This window comes from Strongylocentrotus purpuratus, unplaced genomic scaffold (genome assembly GCF_000002235.5).
Source record: "Strongylocentrotus purpuratus isolate Spur 01 unplaced genomic scaffold, Spur_5.0 spur5_contig_828, whole genome shotgun sequence".
Lineage (NCBI taxonomy): Eukaryota > Metazoa > Echinodermata > Echinoidea > Camarodonta > Strongylocentrotidae > Strongylocentrotus > Strongylocentrotus purpuratus.
The window spans coordinates 294,298-311,297 of record NW_022145533.1 but is presented as its reverse complement, the minus strand read 5'-3'; the positions used below and the strand labels follow the sequence as shown (position 1 = coordinate 311,297).

The following is a 17,000-nucleotide window of genomic DNA, read 5'->3' as shown; positions in this document are numbered from 1 at the left end:
CGCCATATACCCCCCCCCCCCTTCAGATGCCAACTTGAAGCAGAATTCTTTTTACCAGAGGACGAAGTTTCTGCCACTATTCAAATCTGTTGTTGAGAGGCAATGCATGAACACCCATCCTCTATAAAGTTTTCAAAAACTACCTATAACGTGTGACGCCAGGGCAAATAAGAAACTTTGCGTCTCAAGTTAAATCCAAGTAAGTAAATAAAACGCCCACCAAAAGAGGGCAGGCTATTAATAATCGCTGTAGAATCTATTGACAACAACTGACTGGAGCTGAATTCGATTACGTTACGGTAAGCCTCCCGATTTTCTCGTGATGTCATTTATTTTAAGTAATCATAGCTTTAAACTTGTATGCAATCTCTTTATATGATAAATAACGATTCTAATGAGGCTTAGAACATGGTATTTATAGATCTAGATATGTACTGTGCGAGAAAAAGAAAGTCTGCGGGACCTTTGGTCACTCCATCACGGCATCAGACTCTAGCCCCCTAGAGCTGCCCGGTAGGTAACTCCAGGAAGCTCCGGCGTCGGCGTTACCCGGTAGCGAATTTTTTTTCCGTACTCGAGAGGGCAAATACCCCATGTGCGCATGCGCGTGGACTTGTGATTTCTCTGCTACTTCCCATACGAAATGTACATGTATTCGCATGTACTGTGCACGATTCGCGTTCTACGAGTAAACGATGGCATAGTAGTCTTCAAACACAGACTCTAATTTGCCAGTTTGACAAAACAATTACGCATATATCGTGCGTAGCAATAGTACTAGTATTCAAGTCTGAGTAGTTGTATGATTCAGACATTTTAGTGCTTACAGAAATGCATCCCAAATTGAATAGCATGGTATAGTAGTCTGCAAGCACAGACGCTAATCGGACAGTTTGACAACATAGTGTCTTGAGTAGTGCTTTATATTCAAATATGTGTAGTTTTATGATTCAGACCCTACTGGTGCGTGTATTGGAAAGGCATCTCAACTTGCAGAGTGGCATAGTAGTCTGCAAGCACAGACGCTAATCTGACAGTTTGACAAAATAGTGTTATTCAAGTCTGAGTAGTTTTATGATTCAGACCCTACTGGTGCGTGTATTGGAAATGCACCTCAACTTATAGAGTGGCATAGTAGTATGCAAGCACAGACTCTCCTTTGACAGTTTGACAGAATAATATAGGCCTATTGTGTATTGAGTAGTGCTTTTATTCAAGTTTTCGTAGTTTTCTATGACCTCATGGTGTGTGGGTTTGTTCAGAGCCAGAAGGGCATTCGTTGTGTTAAGAGTTAACATCCTTCTGGCTCTCAGCAGACCATGATTATAAATAAAAGTAATACAGAGAGTGCGAGCATACTGGAGGGAGGGCTAGAGAGAGAGAGAGAGAGAGAGAGAGAAAGAGAGAGAGATATGGAGAGAGAGAGAGAGAGAGAGAGAAAGAGTGTGAGAGAGCAGTGGCACAATACATAGGCCTACCATGGGGTCTGGAATCATTAAACTACACAAACTTGCATAAAATCACTACTCATCAATACACAATATATTATTATGTCCTTGCAGACTACTATACTACACTCTACACATTGAGATGCATTTCTAACGCACGCACCAGTAGGGTCTGAATCATACATCTACGCAGACTTGAATAAAGTACTTCTCAGCACACTACTAGTATGTTGTCAAACTGTCAGATTAGCGTCTGTGCTTGCAGACTACTATACCATTCTATACAAGTTGGCGACTTGAATAAAGTACTTCTCAGCACACTACTAGTATGTTGTCAAACTGTCAGATTAGCGTCTGTGCTTGCAGACTACTATACCATTCTATACAAGTTGCAATGTATTTCCATATGCACTACTGGGTCTGAATCATACAACTACACAGACTTGAATAAGCACATCGCGACACATACGCATATTGATTTGTCAAACTGGCAAATCAGAGTCTGTGTTTGAAGACTACTATGCCATCGTTTACTCGTAGAACGCGAATCGTGCACAGTAGATGCGAATACATGTACATTTCGTATGGGAAGTAGCAGAGAAATCATAAGTCCACGCGCATGCGCACATGGGATTTTTGCTCTCTCGAGTACGGAAAAAAAATTCGCTACCCGGTAGCGAGTTTAAGGCACGCGCAGTGCAGTGAGTGTGGATGAAGCTGAACTGAAGCAACACTATATCTTGGCCAGTGAGCTATAAAGTTGTCTCAGACTCTGAGCGTGTGATTGCCATTGCGTGGAATACTGCACTGCAAAATTTGCCTACATTTTATGAAATTATGACATGTCACTGATACTTGTGGTTCAAGTTGGTTGGTTGGTCCTCCACAATATAGATTACTCGTCTGAGTTTTAACTGGAGGTACGTATAGTATTGGGTGGTAGTCGACTGTATTTGAATCACTGTGGCTGACTTCAAAATACATTAGACTAGGACTTCTATTTCTACTTAAAACTGTCTTAAATAACAAAACAAAAACAGCTTTGGGAATGGAAGGACATTTTTAATTCATTATAAAAATTGCTTGTGTTTTGTGAGTTGTATAGAAAGGCTTTTTTGCTAATAATTTGATCTCTTTGTCTGTGTTCAGTAAATCCAGAAGATACAGAATGAAGCACTCGGTTGCAGGCGGAGCTGCCGCTATTCTTGAGAAGTCCAGAAGTCGTATGAGAGGTCAGCACTTTACATTAGATGGTAGAGGGACCTCCAAGAAAACTGAACCAAAACAGCCAAGCAAGAACACCGAAGATGATGACATTGCTGTGAGTATCATGTGCTGCAGGCATTCATATTCATTGATGGTTGGTCATCTCAACAAAACTCCCAATTGTTTTGATGGCTCTCCTAATTCTCACATTACTGTTCTTTTTTGTAATGTATTAGGACAAGTAACAAAATTAATTGTTTTTTTAAAAGATCAGTGAGGGAAGCCCTTAAGTTATTTTGGGGATTTGTTGTTATTTGTTTAAAGATGGCAGCCATTTATATAAGGGCTGCTGAGAGAAAGCTTTACTTTATCACAGAAGTTTGTCTTCAGTTTGTCAACTCAGAAACAAAAATCAGAAATCAAATCATTTTCTCTCTCTGTCACAGACCACATACATGTACAAGCACCGTACAGTGCAAAAAGTTGGTGCTTGTCTGTGGTAAATAACTATGCACTACAAACAAAATATAGTGGCACAGCAGTATGGTATTGTTCTTTTAATCAATGTGCTACGTTCAAACTACAGAGTATACATGTACATAGAGATCTTAACAATATTGAAGCGGCATGCCACCACCAAGAAATGTTGCGGACAGGGGTAAGAAACACATAATTTGTGATACTTTGCCTTAGCCCTTAGACTGTATATATTTCATGTATTTTTAATGTATTTGCTTGAACCTAAATTAAGGAATTTACTTTACTTGAATATTTAGATAGAGGACCAATCGCCTCAAAGGAAAGAAAAAATAATCTGTACAAAACTTGATGACACATCCTATGGGTTAACAGAGTATGAACAGTTCAGGAGTATAAAGAAAACACAGTATTACAAGACCCAGCACATGAAACCAAAGATGGTTTGGGTTGTGTACTTGCATTTTTTTTAAAGTTTGGGTCTACTTCTGAAAGAGGAGAATATCAGCTTCAAATTGGTAAATTGCGACTCATCAAAGTTGCATGTTCCTAACCCAATCAAAAATGAGATGAATTCCAGTCTTATAGAATACTAGGGGACAGAAAAATGCATTTTGATTTTAGAATGTGTAATTTTTTCAAGTGATCTGACTCACAAGAGGTTTGCAAGTGCTGCAAGGTGACAAAAGAAGGATTAGAACTGTAAAAGTAGAGGTTTCTGTGAAGGAATTATCACAATGTCCTAGAACACTAATGAGCACATCCTGTTCCTTATGTCTCCAAGGAAATATTGTAATAGCTTACTCTGTTTTTAGGACTATAGGAGATCAAAAAGAGACCAGTTGCCAGGGTCATAACAAACTCAAGATCATACAAACGTAGGTCAACAAAAGGTGCCCAACTTTTAGAGTATTTGATGCTTTCAATTTTTTAAAAACTACTTACATGTAGAAGAAAATATACTCTTGCGAGAAAAACCGGTACTAAAAAGTAAGATTTGACCTTCCTGTCCAAATGCACATTTAATGTGCTCCAGGGGCGGCCGAGCAACTTCCAAAGTGGGGTGGGGGGGGGGGGGGCACCAAGAAAAAAGGGCACCTACAAAGGGAAATCTCAAAGCGAAAAAATACAATTTTTTTTAGACATTGGTATGTAATACATTGTGATAACATTATCAGGGATGATTTCAATATTTGTTTCACTTTATACACCATACAAGATATTGCTTAAGCATCATACTCTGCAGGTGGGTGTGGTGATTCCAGTTGGCAATGGGCTATAAACTGTTGATGTTTTATATTTACAACACCCCTTGGGGACCCCGTCACCACCCAGGTATCTGTCTATAGTAGTTTAGGGCTGAGTTTACTTCCAGTGTTAATGAACTTTACAAAAGGTACAGAGTAATTTCTTTATGTTTCATGTTGCTCCCTTTTTATGATCTGCCTTTATACAATAGGCCTATTTATCCCAGCTTTCAAAGAAGACATCTGGGAAAAAGAAGAACATGGATGACATCGGTTCTGGAATGAGTGACTTGAGTCTTTCTGATGAAGCAAAGAACTCCAGTTCAATGAAGTTTATGAAAAAATCAAGGCAAGTATTTTAATCAAGACATTAATCATAAGGGTGTTAAGTGGTTACCGTATTTGCCGGCAATAAGGCCGCACCCCCATTTTTTACATTTCAAAGAGGGAAAAAAAAAAAGGGAAAAAAAACCAAACGTACAAAACAAAATAATCATAATTTTCTCGAAAACACTATTTTTTTTTTACAAACTGATACCAAATTCATCCATATTCTTATAATTTACCGGAAGTTTAGCTAAAAAAGTGAACGCAGGCAGATTTGGTGTCCGATATACCCCTACCACAATGTACGGTGTAATGCGAAACTGCATGAAATGGAAAAAACAAAATGGCGAATTCGGATGGATGTTCGCGGCAGCTCCGTTAAACTGTCCCTTCCTTTACCTTTGCAATGCATTGGCACGAACTTAGACTTATTTTCGTCTTCATGTCAACAATGCAAGATAAAATTGTCGGTAAGATGTTTGGTAATGTCCTGTACCATAGTGGTATTGTTATTTTACCGTTTGTAGTCCCATACGTGCAAATTTGAAGTTTTTTTCGTTTTTTTTTTTTTTTTTTACTCTTTCGTCGTAAAGGCCGCACCCCGACTTTTTAATATTTTCTCTTCCAAAAATACTGCAGCCTTTACGCCGACAAATACGTTAGTTAAATGCATCGCTACATGCAAGCAAGGTATTTTGATATCTTCTGCCACAGTGGTTATTTGTTCGTCCATCTGTCTTGCTCTTTGTTACCATGGTAGAATGAGAACTATCAAAGCAGTGAGCACTAACAAAAGAAAAACTTAAACGCGCTGATAAATATTTCGCTCAGTGGGGGGGGGGGGGTGTGTAGTGAGCATTAAAAAAAAAGATTTATAACATTGAGTTTTTGTTGTACAAACGTCTTTTTTGGTACAGGGCTTCATTAGGACCTGCTGAATGATGGTAGGGTAGGAGCCCCCGGCATAAATATTCATATACTGGATATGTGTGATTGAGGGTCCCATGGCGTTTGTACAAAAAAATCTCAATGTTATAATTACCCTTTTTTTAACGGTAATTGATAAATTTGACGCTAAGCCATCTGACAAATTTGTATACTGACTTGATTAAAGTGAATTGAAATTAGTCCAACTAAAATAATTGCTTTCATTTTCTGTTTTTCTTAAATGCAGCACTGCAAGTGCAGTACTACCTGGCTCTTCCCGAAGTGCACAGAGCATTCAACAGTCGGCAAGACCGATGTCAGGGAAGAAGTCTACGAGCTTCACATCCAGTGCCCTTCAGCGAGCCTCAAAATACAATGCAAAGATAGCTTCCAGGAAGATAATAGTAGACAGTGATTCGTCTGACGATAGGTCTCGCGACCAGTACCAAGAACTTGATGTCACTGTAGATACTTCCAGCCCTCCTGCGCCTGCTGAGAATAGAGACAAGTACCGATTCATGAAAAAGCCATCGGGTAAAGTGGAGCCAGTAGTCGATGGGGAATCTAAGCAAGAGAATCCGTCTTCCTTTGCCACCCAACTTGAAAATTACCCTCGCATGGCTTCTAAATCTAATGCGACAGAGTCTAAGATGAAGGCAAAGCTATCAACCAAAGCCAAATCAGAAAGTGCCACAATGCCTCTGACATCTACTCCTATTAGAAACACACAACAGAGCAGCAGTAGACGGAACGTGTACAACAAAATAATGGCAGAGCTTGATACAGATGAAGAGAGTATTGACTATTTGATAGGAGACACCGCGGAATACTCCTCTTTTGTGAAGGTAGGGGTAATTTGTTTTCATAGTGATATGTCACAAATAAATCTATCCATTTCCTATACTGAATTTAGTGCGGAGGCATATATACATGTAGGAGACGCAGTCGCATTTGTCTTGTTTATTAATAGAATATTGTTTGCCAATATTTCTATTTTCTCTTTTCAGCTCAGAACTGGACTTTAATGTTTGATATTCTTAGTGTGTATTGACTCTTCGAGGCCAATGCATTCATAGTTCTGACTTATAGAATGACCAACTCATTATTTCTGCCCTGCCCCCTTTCCCTTCCCTTTTCTATCTCTTTTCTTACTTTCTTTCTTTCTTTCTTTTCTTACTTTCTTTCGCTCTTACTCTTGTGAACACTCACAATTTTTTTGAGCTATTAAGGCATTGTTGGCTTGTTGTCACTCAAAGAAGGTACATGTAGATGTAACTATAACCCATTCTATTACCATACTTTGATCATGTTCATGTAGATAAACAATATGACAAATTTGTTGTAATGTTTTGTCATTTCTTTGTACCTTGACAGGATGTGCAGAAAGCCGATACAGTTTCAGATCAAGTATCAGAGAATCGAGCATCCCCTCGAAGGCTCTCAGATACGGGTATGTTACTGCTGCTACTCTTATCTCCAGGACAATTTTGTTCTGTATTCAAAGGTTCTGTGCTAGTACCCTGCATTTAAAATCAGCTCATAAATGTTATTACTTCTTAATAACACTTTATGTGTAATTGGTAGATTTAAATACTGAAATCGGACTAAGAGAAATAAAAGACTTGTTCATAGAGTAGTCGATGCATATTCACATAAAATTCAGTGCTCCTGACTTAATTTCCAACCATGTATGACATCGTTTACTGTGTCAAAATGGGATTAGCATGAATAAGTACAAAAGAAAAGTTGAATTACATGTAAATGTATTTGCACAGAATTGGTTGGCCACAAAAAAAGGTCTTGAATTTTCAACAAAATAAATGATATAGTAGCACAAAATTAGGAAAAAATGTACACTTTTGAGGTAATTAAAACGAAAATCTTTAACACACATGTCTGTCAAATTACCGGTAGTTTAAACTACACACATATACAGTCAAACCTGTCTATAGTGACCGCCCAAGGGAAACATAAAAAGTGGTCTTTGTAGACAGGTTCCTTTAGTATATGTTTCAATGAGAAACCCTTTTCAAGGGAGACAAATAATGTGGTCTTTGTAGACAGATGGTCACTAAAGCAGGTTTGACTATATATGCATGTATCAAACACAATAAATGATGAAAAAAAGGTGATTCGTGCTTTAAGTCCATCATTTGTATTAGGTCACAAATTTTTTTGACCTTCACATGGACTTGTTATCTATTTAAATCATGCCAACCCTGGTCATTACAGCTTGGTTGAGCAGGTGGAAAAACAAATATTGACCGAAATTTGCCAAATGAGGACATGACTATTAAGATCCCAGGCTTTCATCATAAAATCTGTTGTGATTTTAATGATAACAAGAAATTGAGGAAATAAAACATTGATCATCAAATCATAACACATTTTCATGTTTTTCCTGTATTCTTAATGATTTGACTATATCTTACTTTCCACAGGTTATCTCGCAGAAAATCTGGAACATATATCCGTGGTTGAATCCGTGGTTGAATCTAGTGTTCAGTCATCGATAGGAGAGGATGTAGGGCTGACATTTTTTGGTCTACAGACCATCGATGACTTGCTACCTCCAAGCACCTCGCATATAACTCCGGACTCTTCTTCGTCTCATCATGATGACATATCTCATCACAAAGACATTTTTGGTCTACAGACCATCGACGATTTGCTGCCACCAAGCACCTCACAAACTCCGGACTATTCTTCTCGTCATGATGATGACATATCTCATCACAAAGACATTGAGAGTATAAGAACAATGAGTCCATCAACGGTTGCGGACTCCATCGCTTCAACATGTACTACTCCAGAGAGTAGCAGGACTAGCGCAGACTCTTACTCTTCGGTCGCCTCGTACAGCGAGTCGAGAAGCTACCTCTCAAAGTCAGACTCAAATTCTTCTCTTTCTACTAGCAACAATACGAGATCCAAGGTCTCAGACACCAGCATCGATACCATCACGCCTTCTAGATCTGTTTCCTACTCGCATGATTTTGACACCTTATCGCATTCTGATGATGCGACTGTATCGGATGACCAGACTATCGCGAGCGATTTCTCTACCTCCCATAGTGGAAGCGATTCTAGAAGTAGTCGACCAAGTATCGTTTCGAAACGTATAGGACATGATGCAGCTGTTCAAACTTCTGGTTCCTTGCATTCCATCAACCATCATTGGCTTAAAGGTATACATGCATGTAGCTCTCATCACCATAGGCAATACTGCAATAGAAAATCATTTATCATATAACTTATAGAATTATGAATAATACTAAAGTGAATGAAATGTATTTTATCAGCTAGGCGGGATTCAGAATGAGCTATGTATTACATAACTTGGTAGAATTACAGTGTATGAAAGAGTGAAATTTTTGTCATGTACACTTGTAGCTGCCAGTAAACTGGGAGGATTAAGAAAAGCAACACATTTTGCATTGCCGCATCTGGAACTGCATACGTTTTGTCTCTCAATACTTTGATCTATCAATATTCTTGTTGTAAGTATATACCATGTCTTCACCTTAAATGGTTTGATATTAAAGGTAAAGACCAGTTTTGGAAACGCCCCCCTTTCAAAAAATGAAATGGAAGCTCTTATTACCAATCATGTGAAAGAATATGTTTTGACTACTACGTGATCATACATCTTTTGCCGAGAAACCGCCTACTAATTGATATATTTGGTAAATTATTACATCTATTTGGACATGATAGATATAACGCACGTGTCGTGCACGTGTGCGTAGTCCCATATACATCTTTCTGTGTACAGTACTTGTAACTTTACCAAGACTGGGCCAAATTTCTTATAATTTTGATGATTCCAGAACCTTGCAGTACACACCAATACTTATTTGCTAGATGAACAACCTTTTCTGATCGATTCCACAACGTTACTTTCACAGTCAATGCAATTGCATGACCATAACTGGCCTTTTATCTTTAAGCCCAGGTTAACTTGGCCTTGAGTCTTGATAATGTTTGCTATTTGAATATTAAGTTTTGTCTTTGTCTTTACAACTGATATGTTGTGGGTTTTATTTTCTCCTATCTCTCTTCTCTTCCTCATTCACTCAACTTCTGTATTGCTCTTCCTTTTTCTATCCTCTTCATCTCTTCTCCCTTATTCCTTCTCCCTTTTTACTCCCACATCCTTGTCCCTCTTCCCCTCATGATTCTCTTGGTTATTTTATTCTCATACATTTCCCTATTTTTTGTTTTACTTTTTCATTCTTCATCTCTTGAATATAGATTATGATTTCCAGACACCAGGATACTTCAAGCTTCTAAGTTCAAACATTAAGGACACAGTGTCTCATGTTGTGGACCCAATGGTTTTGCAGAGTAAGTTATTTTATCTGTATCTTTTTTTCAAAACTTTTTCTAAAATTAAAAGAACCATGTAGCAAATTTCACTTTGTTCTAAGTATTAACATGCATTTGGCATTATGGGAGACCCTCATGTACAAATAAATTATATCAATACAATACCCTTTAAAGAGAAGGTTGAGTTCTGGGAAGAGGTGAAATATAATTTGTGAGTGTTATCATTGTTATTATGCAAGTGTGGAAAGACATCAGATAAAACATGTTCCCAGAAAAGCATGGCTCTTCAAATGCCTTCATATTCTAAATATGTCATATAACATCGTAAAAACAGAAGGGATTTTTACGCCACATGTTCGTGTAGTCCCATATACAGTGTTTGTAACTTTACTAAGACTTGGCCAAATTTCTTATCATTTTGATGATTCCAGAACCTTGCAATGCACACGAATACTTAAATGCTATATGATCAACCTTTTCTGGTCGATTCCACACCGTTTCTTTCACAATGCAATCGCATGACCAGAACTCAACTTCATCTTTAACTATCAAATTAATTTATATCATACTTTAGTGAAAATATAAATATGCTTTGGGAGAGCTATTACAAGAATCCTTAATTTAACCAGGCTAAAGTAGACATGTTATAGTGTCCTTTCTGTATTTTGGTTTGTGGGTCAAGAAATTGATAGAGACCCCATTGAAATATTTGGTTATCAGTCAGGTTACCTGTCAATCCTACATGTAGATGTTATCACAAATAACTGCCAAATTACTGACAGGAAAACGAGATGTTTCATTGTTCAGTTTGAAGTGTCCGCATACTTCAGGGACCAGGATATTTTACAATACTAAAAAATGTAAGAGTTTATCCAAGATGGTCCTAGTACTGGTAGTCAAACCCATGTCAGGTAACTCGGGTGTCGGGTATCCGTTACGATCCGGAAAAATTCCAGTTTGGGACTCGCTTAAGTTTGAGCCCGGTTTGATTTAGAAGTTGGAAAAATTCTGTCAAATTTTGCCAAAGCACTGGATTATTCTGCAATAAATCAAACCAAAATCAACCTTTATTTTTCCCAAAATATATTTTTTTTTAATTTTTATTTAAACCTTATTATGTACATATTTCTATGTTCTTTCTTAACCTGTTTTGTTTAGTCGTTAGCAATCATTACAACAACAAAAATCTTGGCCATGGAAATAGTTTAACCCTAATAGGGCCTAGTGGATTCCACCCCCTCTCATTTTCTCTAGCCCTGTGCTTTCATTACTATGAAGCACATCTTTTTACATCAAGTTCTTAAAATTCAGATAATGGGTTGCTACACAGCACCCCAAAACGTGCGGCGGAGCATCTTTCAAAGGGAGGGGGGGGGGGGGCACCAATAACAAAAGGACACTTTCTGGGGAAAAGGGATAGCTCCAAAGGGAGACCTCAAAGCGAAAAATATACAAATGTTAGACATAGGTATATACATGTACCTCTACATTGTGATTACATTATCAGGGATAATTTCAATGTTTTTAGTTTTTTGTACATGGTCCTAGTAGTCAGGTGGCTCAGTGAAATTATTGTTACTTGCCGGATAAAAGCACCATTTCTGGTACAGGGCTTCCATAGGACCTACTAAACGATATTAGGCTAGATATATTGTGTTCAAGAAATTTGAAAATGTGGTATTTAACTTGTCATCAATTATTAAGATTAAGATTGTTTCACGTCATCTTTTTTAGCGCTGAGTTCTTTTGACTCTACTTCGCTGGCGTTGCATGCAAACCTAGTAGAGCAAGTCCGACAGACACAGCTAGCAGTCACCAACACAATGAGACAACACCAAGCCTTTCTGGATTCATTACAAGAAGATTACTGCTACACTACTCTGGAAAACACGAAATCAGTAAGTTTTTGTTTTGATGCATATTTTGTCATTCCTTTCCTCCTTCTATGTTCATGATACAGTCAAACCTGTCTATAGCAGCCGCCCAAGGGCAACACAAAAAGTACCCTTTGTAGACAGATTGTCTTTGAAGACAGGTTCCTTTAGTACATATTTCAATGAGAAACCATTTTCAAGGGAAACAACAATTGTGGCCTTTGAAGACAGGTGGTCTTTGTAGACGGGTTCCTTTAGTACATAATTCAATGAGAAACCGTTTTCAAGGGAAACAACAAATGTGGTCTTTGAAGATAGGAGGTCTTTGTAGACAGGTTCCTTTAAACCATTTTCAAGGGAAACAACAAATGCGGTCTTTGTAGACAGGTGGTCACTAAAGCAGGTTTGACTGTACCACTCGATGTACTGTAAGACTCAAAGATAAATTAACTGTGTCTTGTATTTCAATGATTTCAGTACCATTTAATACCCTTTAGCTCTGTCTATTTGACACAGTTGTTTCAGGATTGCCATTGTAGTGAATATATGGTCTTACTTAATACCTAGAGTTCTTCATCAGTATTGATACTGTCCCCACTTTGCAATTGGTGCTGTGAGTTAGCATTTTATTTTCCTACCAACACATTTAAACAAACCATTTTTCTTATATGAGATGTTACACTACTTATGAATGGTGCAGAGTATTGTTGTATATGCCGCTCTGGTGGCCACCCGTTTAGCCCCATCTACATATAAATATTTCAAAGACCATTGGAGAAATGAACTTCAAACCTGGTACTGCTTAGGCATTGTTTTCTTTATAGAGGAAGCAAGTAGCTACAAGTAGTACAGTGGGGCTTTAACACTGTACATGTAACCTTTGTGAGGTTTTGAAAACAAATTAATGACACAATACATCGCCAGTAACTCATTTTATATATCTCTCTCTCTCTCTCTCTCTCTCTCTCTCTCTCTCTCTCACTCTCTCTATTCTCTCTCTCTCTCTCTCTCTCTCTCTCTCTCTCTCTCTCTAATTCACTGTCTCTCTCTCTTTCTCTCTCCCTGTCATTCACTCTCTCTATTCTCTCTCTGCCATCTCTGTGTTTTTCATTATTTTCCATGCAGTTTATCAAAAGGCAAAAGAAGCGAAGAAGAAGAAGAAACAAGGACCAAAGAGAAACATCGTTAGAAGAAGAAGATAGGAATCTTACTTTATAGCATTTCTTTATATTAGTATTGATAAGCCCCACTGAATATATAGTGGTGAAGTGTGACGTCATCATCTATCAATTTTTAGAATTTCTCAAGCCAATACTTAACATATTCAATTGGTTTTCGACATTTGGACATCATTTTTGATGCTCTTCCGGAAAATGAAGAAAAAATTGAGAAATTCTAAAAATACATTTTTATGACGTCACAGCTTCGGTACTCTATAGTATGAAACATCTGTTGCATTGCTGATATTACTGTGGATCATTCCTTTACTGAGCATATCCTTGTATCATTTCCCAATCTCAGCCAGTGTTTCACATGCTGAAAGTTAGAAGTGAGATACCTCCATGTTACAGGGTAAGAATTAAAGATAAACTTGAGTTCTGGTATAAAAAAAAAAAAATGAATTCTCACAGAATCAAACAAAACTTACACTGAATGTTCAAGCTTACAAATAAATGTCATTTGAAAAACAATGTTGGTAGAAAATGTATACTGGCTGAGTAATGAGCATAGAAAGATAAGGAAATCAAGGTTAGTAGCCCCGGCACCATTTGTGTAGTCCCATATGCATCTTTCTGTGTATAGTGCTTGTTACTTTACCAAGACTGGGCCAAATTTATTGTGATTTTGATGAATCCAGAACTTTGCAGTACAGACCAATCCTTACATGCTACATGATCAACTTTTCTTTTACGATGCAATCGCATGACCAGAACTCACCTTTATCTTTAAGAAAATTTTCAGTCATACATTCCCCCTAATTATAACTATTGCAATTATGTTTTTTAATGCGATGCCTGTATGAGACAAATCTATTCGGTAATCAATAAGAAAAGGAAAGTTTATGATATCTTTTGTACAGAGCAAATTGGAGAGGAGCTAGCAAGATATGTTACATTGCTGCCAATTTGTATTTCACAGATGACAACTTTTAAAATTCATAACTTTCCAATCTTGTTTTGATAGGACTTTTTGGTTTTCATTAGTTTTCACTAATTCATTTCTCTAATTTTCTGCTTTTATTAAAACCAACTTGATATCAGGGTGGATTTCACCTTTGAATATGCTAATTTATGCAAAAAAACACAAATTTGGTCAAATAAACCTGTATCTTATTTTTTTAAATTATCCAGGTGAGTATGATAGATAAAAAAAAAGCAATTGCAGTGTTAATTACTCTAACATATTCTTTTTTTCTTGATTTTTATGTTATTTTATGCTTATTTATGCATAGAACACACTTTTACTAGTATACCAAGAAATAAATATACCTCGAACTCAAATATTATTGGTGAGATCATCAAATAAAAATGAAGTTATGATAATTGCAATAAAATTATATTTATTGATTTGAATGCTATGTTATATACTACATGCAAAAAACATATCTTATTTGTCTAATTAAGTTTATCTAAATATCCTTCTTGTGTGTGAATACGATATACCAGTAGTGCAATTTCAATTGATTAAAAAATATTGATATTGTATAGGTTGTGCTGTAACTGTCTTTTTCTTGGGATTTGTATGTACATTTAAAAGAAAATGAATAACTAGAATTGGAGATGACGAAGGGAAAAATAAGTGGAACTAGTATCGAGTTGAGATAAAAAATAAATGAAGTTTGAATGTGGTGCTATTGAGTTGAGAGTAGAAATAGTATAGTGATTTACGAGATCAAAACATAAGTTACAGTGATGAGTTCAAGGGCGGTGGAGAATCTTTCAAAGAGGGGGAGGGAGCTCAGGAGGGTATCAAAAAGGGTTCTTATTGAAAGAAGAGGACAAATATATATAGGGTAATCACCTAGTTTTTTTAGACACTGGCACACTCTCCACCTCCCACCCCCTCTCATTCCGGGAACGGAGGGATCGCATTCATGTTCCCAAAATCTCCGGTAAAGGGGTACTTTTCATGCAAGAAAGTCCGGCTCGTAGAACACAACAAAAATCAGCCCGTATTGACTTTAAAAGGGTGCTTTCAAAGGAAAGGAACATGCATACGCGTGACCTAAATAATACTGAGTGTGGGGGGGGGGGGGGGCTCGATCTCCACGTACCCTTTGGAGAGGCAACCACACGTAGCAAAGTACAGAGAAGATACAAAAATACCTTGCTTACATGTAAGTCGTGTCATTTCACTCGACACTCTTGATGTCTTGATAAGACCATTCATCTTTATTTGTTTCATAAACCTTTTTCAATTCAATCGAGCTTTATTGAAACAAGACTGGCAGGCACAGAATTATCTTTTTATAATTTTTAAGTGCAACTAAAATACTAAAATATATGAAAAGTTGCAATAATAAGCAAACATGTAAGGTAGAATATTAAAGTTACACGAAATATGTTACATGAGTAACATTGAATACAAATAATAGACTGACGTAAAACTGATGTACAGGTACCTCGATCACGGTTCTAATATAGGAAAACTACCCCCTGGACAATCACCCCCCCCCCCCCCCGAGGACACTTACCCCCCGAAAAAAGTAATTTCCGGGGGGTTATTGTCCTCGGGAGGGGGGGGGGTAGTTTTCCGGGGTTGATTGTTCCAAGGGGGTTATTGTCTTAATACGCTCGATCACTGCTATCACTTGTATTTTTTTAATGCATAATAGTATATGAATAGATATGAGGGCAAGGAAAAGGAAATAGTATGTTGGGGCTATTTGATGAGCGGAACACAGAATGAGGGAGAAGTATAGAATATGGAGAAAAGAAAATACAGACAGATAGTGATTGTACTTGAGTTGGCTTTACTTCAACAGAAGTCACTCAGTCCAGACTCCAGGGACCCATTTCACAAAGCCTTTTTTTAATGACAAATGACAAAAACCAGTGACAAATCTGCTGATAACCAATCAGAAGCAAGGATTTCAGTAGCTTATAACAAAAACTGTCATTTGTCACTGATGACAAATTTTGTGAAACGTCCCCAGAAGTGATGTCATCCATCATATTCTTTTTCCCAGATGTCTTCTCTAAGAGCTGGTATATAAAAACATGCCTATTTAAAAGCATGCGGACATCAAAACAGAAAAACAAACTACTCGATCTGCATCATTTCCTTTAGAATAAACTGATGACAGAGTAAAGGCAAATTCATCTTGCATGCATATGTGTATGTGTGTGTGTGTTGTTTTGACTTGTCTGTTTGGGTGGATCGACATTGCCCTTATTGGTTGTAGCCCACACCCCCTTTGAACCATGGCCTCGATGATAATAAATCATTTATTGATGAATGCTTGATAAATAGTAGCTGCTTAATCCATGAATATGCTGATTTAAAACATATTGGGCACATTTCACAATAGGACTAGATGATGGAGGCGTATCTAATAAGTATGGCTTTGGGTGCACGTTTATTCCAACTCGATCTGTAGGCTACCCCCCCCCCCTCCCCCTAGATACGCCACTTCGTAGAATTTAGCCCCCCCCCCCCCCCCCCCCAAAAAAAAAAAAAAAAAAAAAAAAAAAAAAAATTGTTGTATTGCCTTTTATAGTTGCTAAAACATGGGTCGGTCGGTCGGAATTTTTTTTTTTTATCTCTCTCTTTGGGCTGATATTTCTATGTTTTGAATTCATTAATACATTTTTTTTCTTAAGGGCAATACAACATATTGTAGGCCTTATTATAGGGTGATTTAAACCACCGATAATCATTTCAGTTTTACTCACTAAATATGTCTACAATTAGCATTAGTCTTGTATTTGGATTTCAGTTTGAGGTTAGGGTAAGTGTTATATTTAGTATTTTGGCCATCATAGGCTTTGGGTTAGGGTACTGATTAAAAATAAAGTATCGTGTATTATATGCATTTGGCCAGATCGTCGGTTAAAAAATAGGCCTTCTTTCATGGGTGTCGATACTTACGTAATACCTATTCATCAGGGGGGATGAATGAATAGATCATCCCCCCTGATGAATAGGTATCAGTTACGGATCGA

General features: G+C 37.4%; 2 protein-coding genes across 2 annotated transcripts; both read left to right on the top strand.

Annotated features, from left to right (window-relative positions):
• The first annotated feature begins 259 nt into the window (after positions 1-259).
• LOC105441510 lies at positions 260-8,350 on the top strand. The gene is made up of 7 exons (XM_030983299.1): positions 260-299; positions 2,598-2,769; positions 4,591-4,727; positions 5,880-6,477; positions 7,007-7,082; positions 8,074-8,208; positions 8,289-8,350. The coding sequence occupies exons 2-7, from the start codon at positions 2,617-2,619 to the stop codon at positions 8,348-8,350; spliced, it is 1,161 nt and encodes a 386-aa protein (XP_030839159.1). The 5' UTR covers positions 260-299; positions 2,598-2,616.
• On the top strand, positions 8,120-13,140 carry LOC757110 (uncharacterized serine-rich protein C215.13). The gene is made up of 4 exons (XM_030983251.1): positions 8,120-8,820; positions 9,887-9,979; positions 11,696-11,859; positions 12,961-13,140. The coding sequence occupies exons 1-4, from the start codon at positions 8,394-8,396 to the stop codon at positions 13,051-13,053; spliced, it is 777 nt and encodes a 258-aa protein (XP_030839111.1). The 5' UTR covers positions 8,120-8,393; the 3' UTR covers positions 13,054-13,140.
• Positions 13,141-17,000: the final 3,860 nt, after the last annotated feature.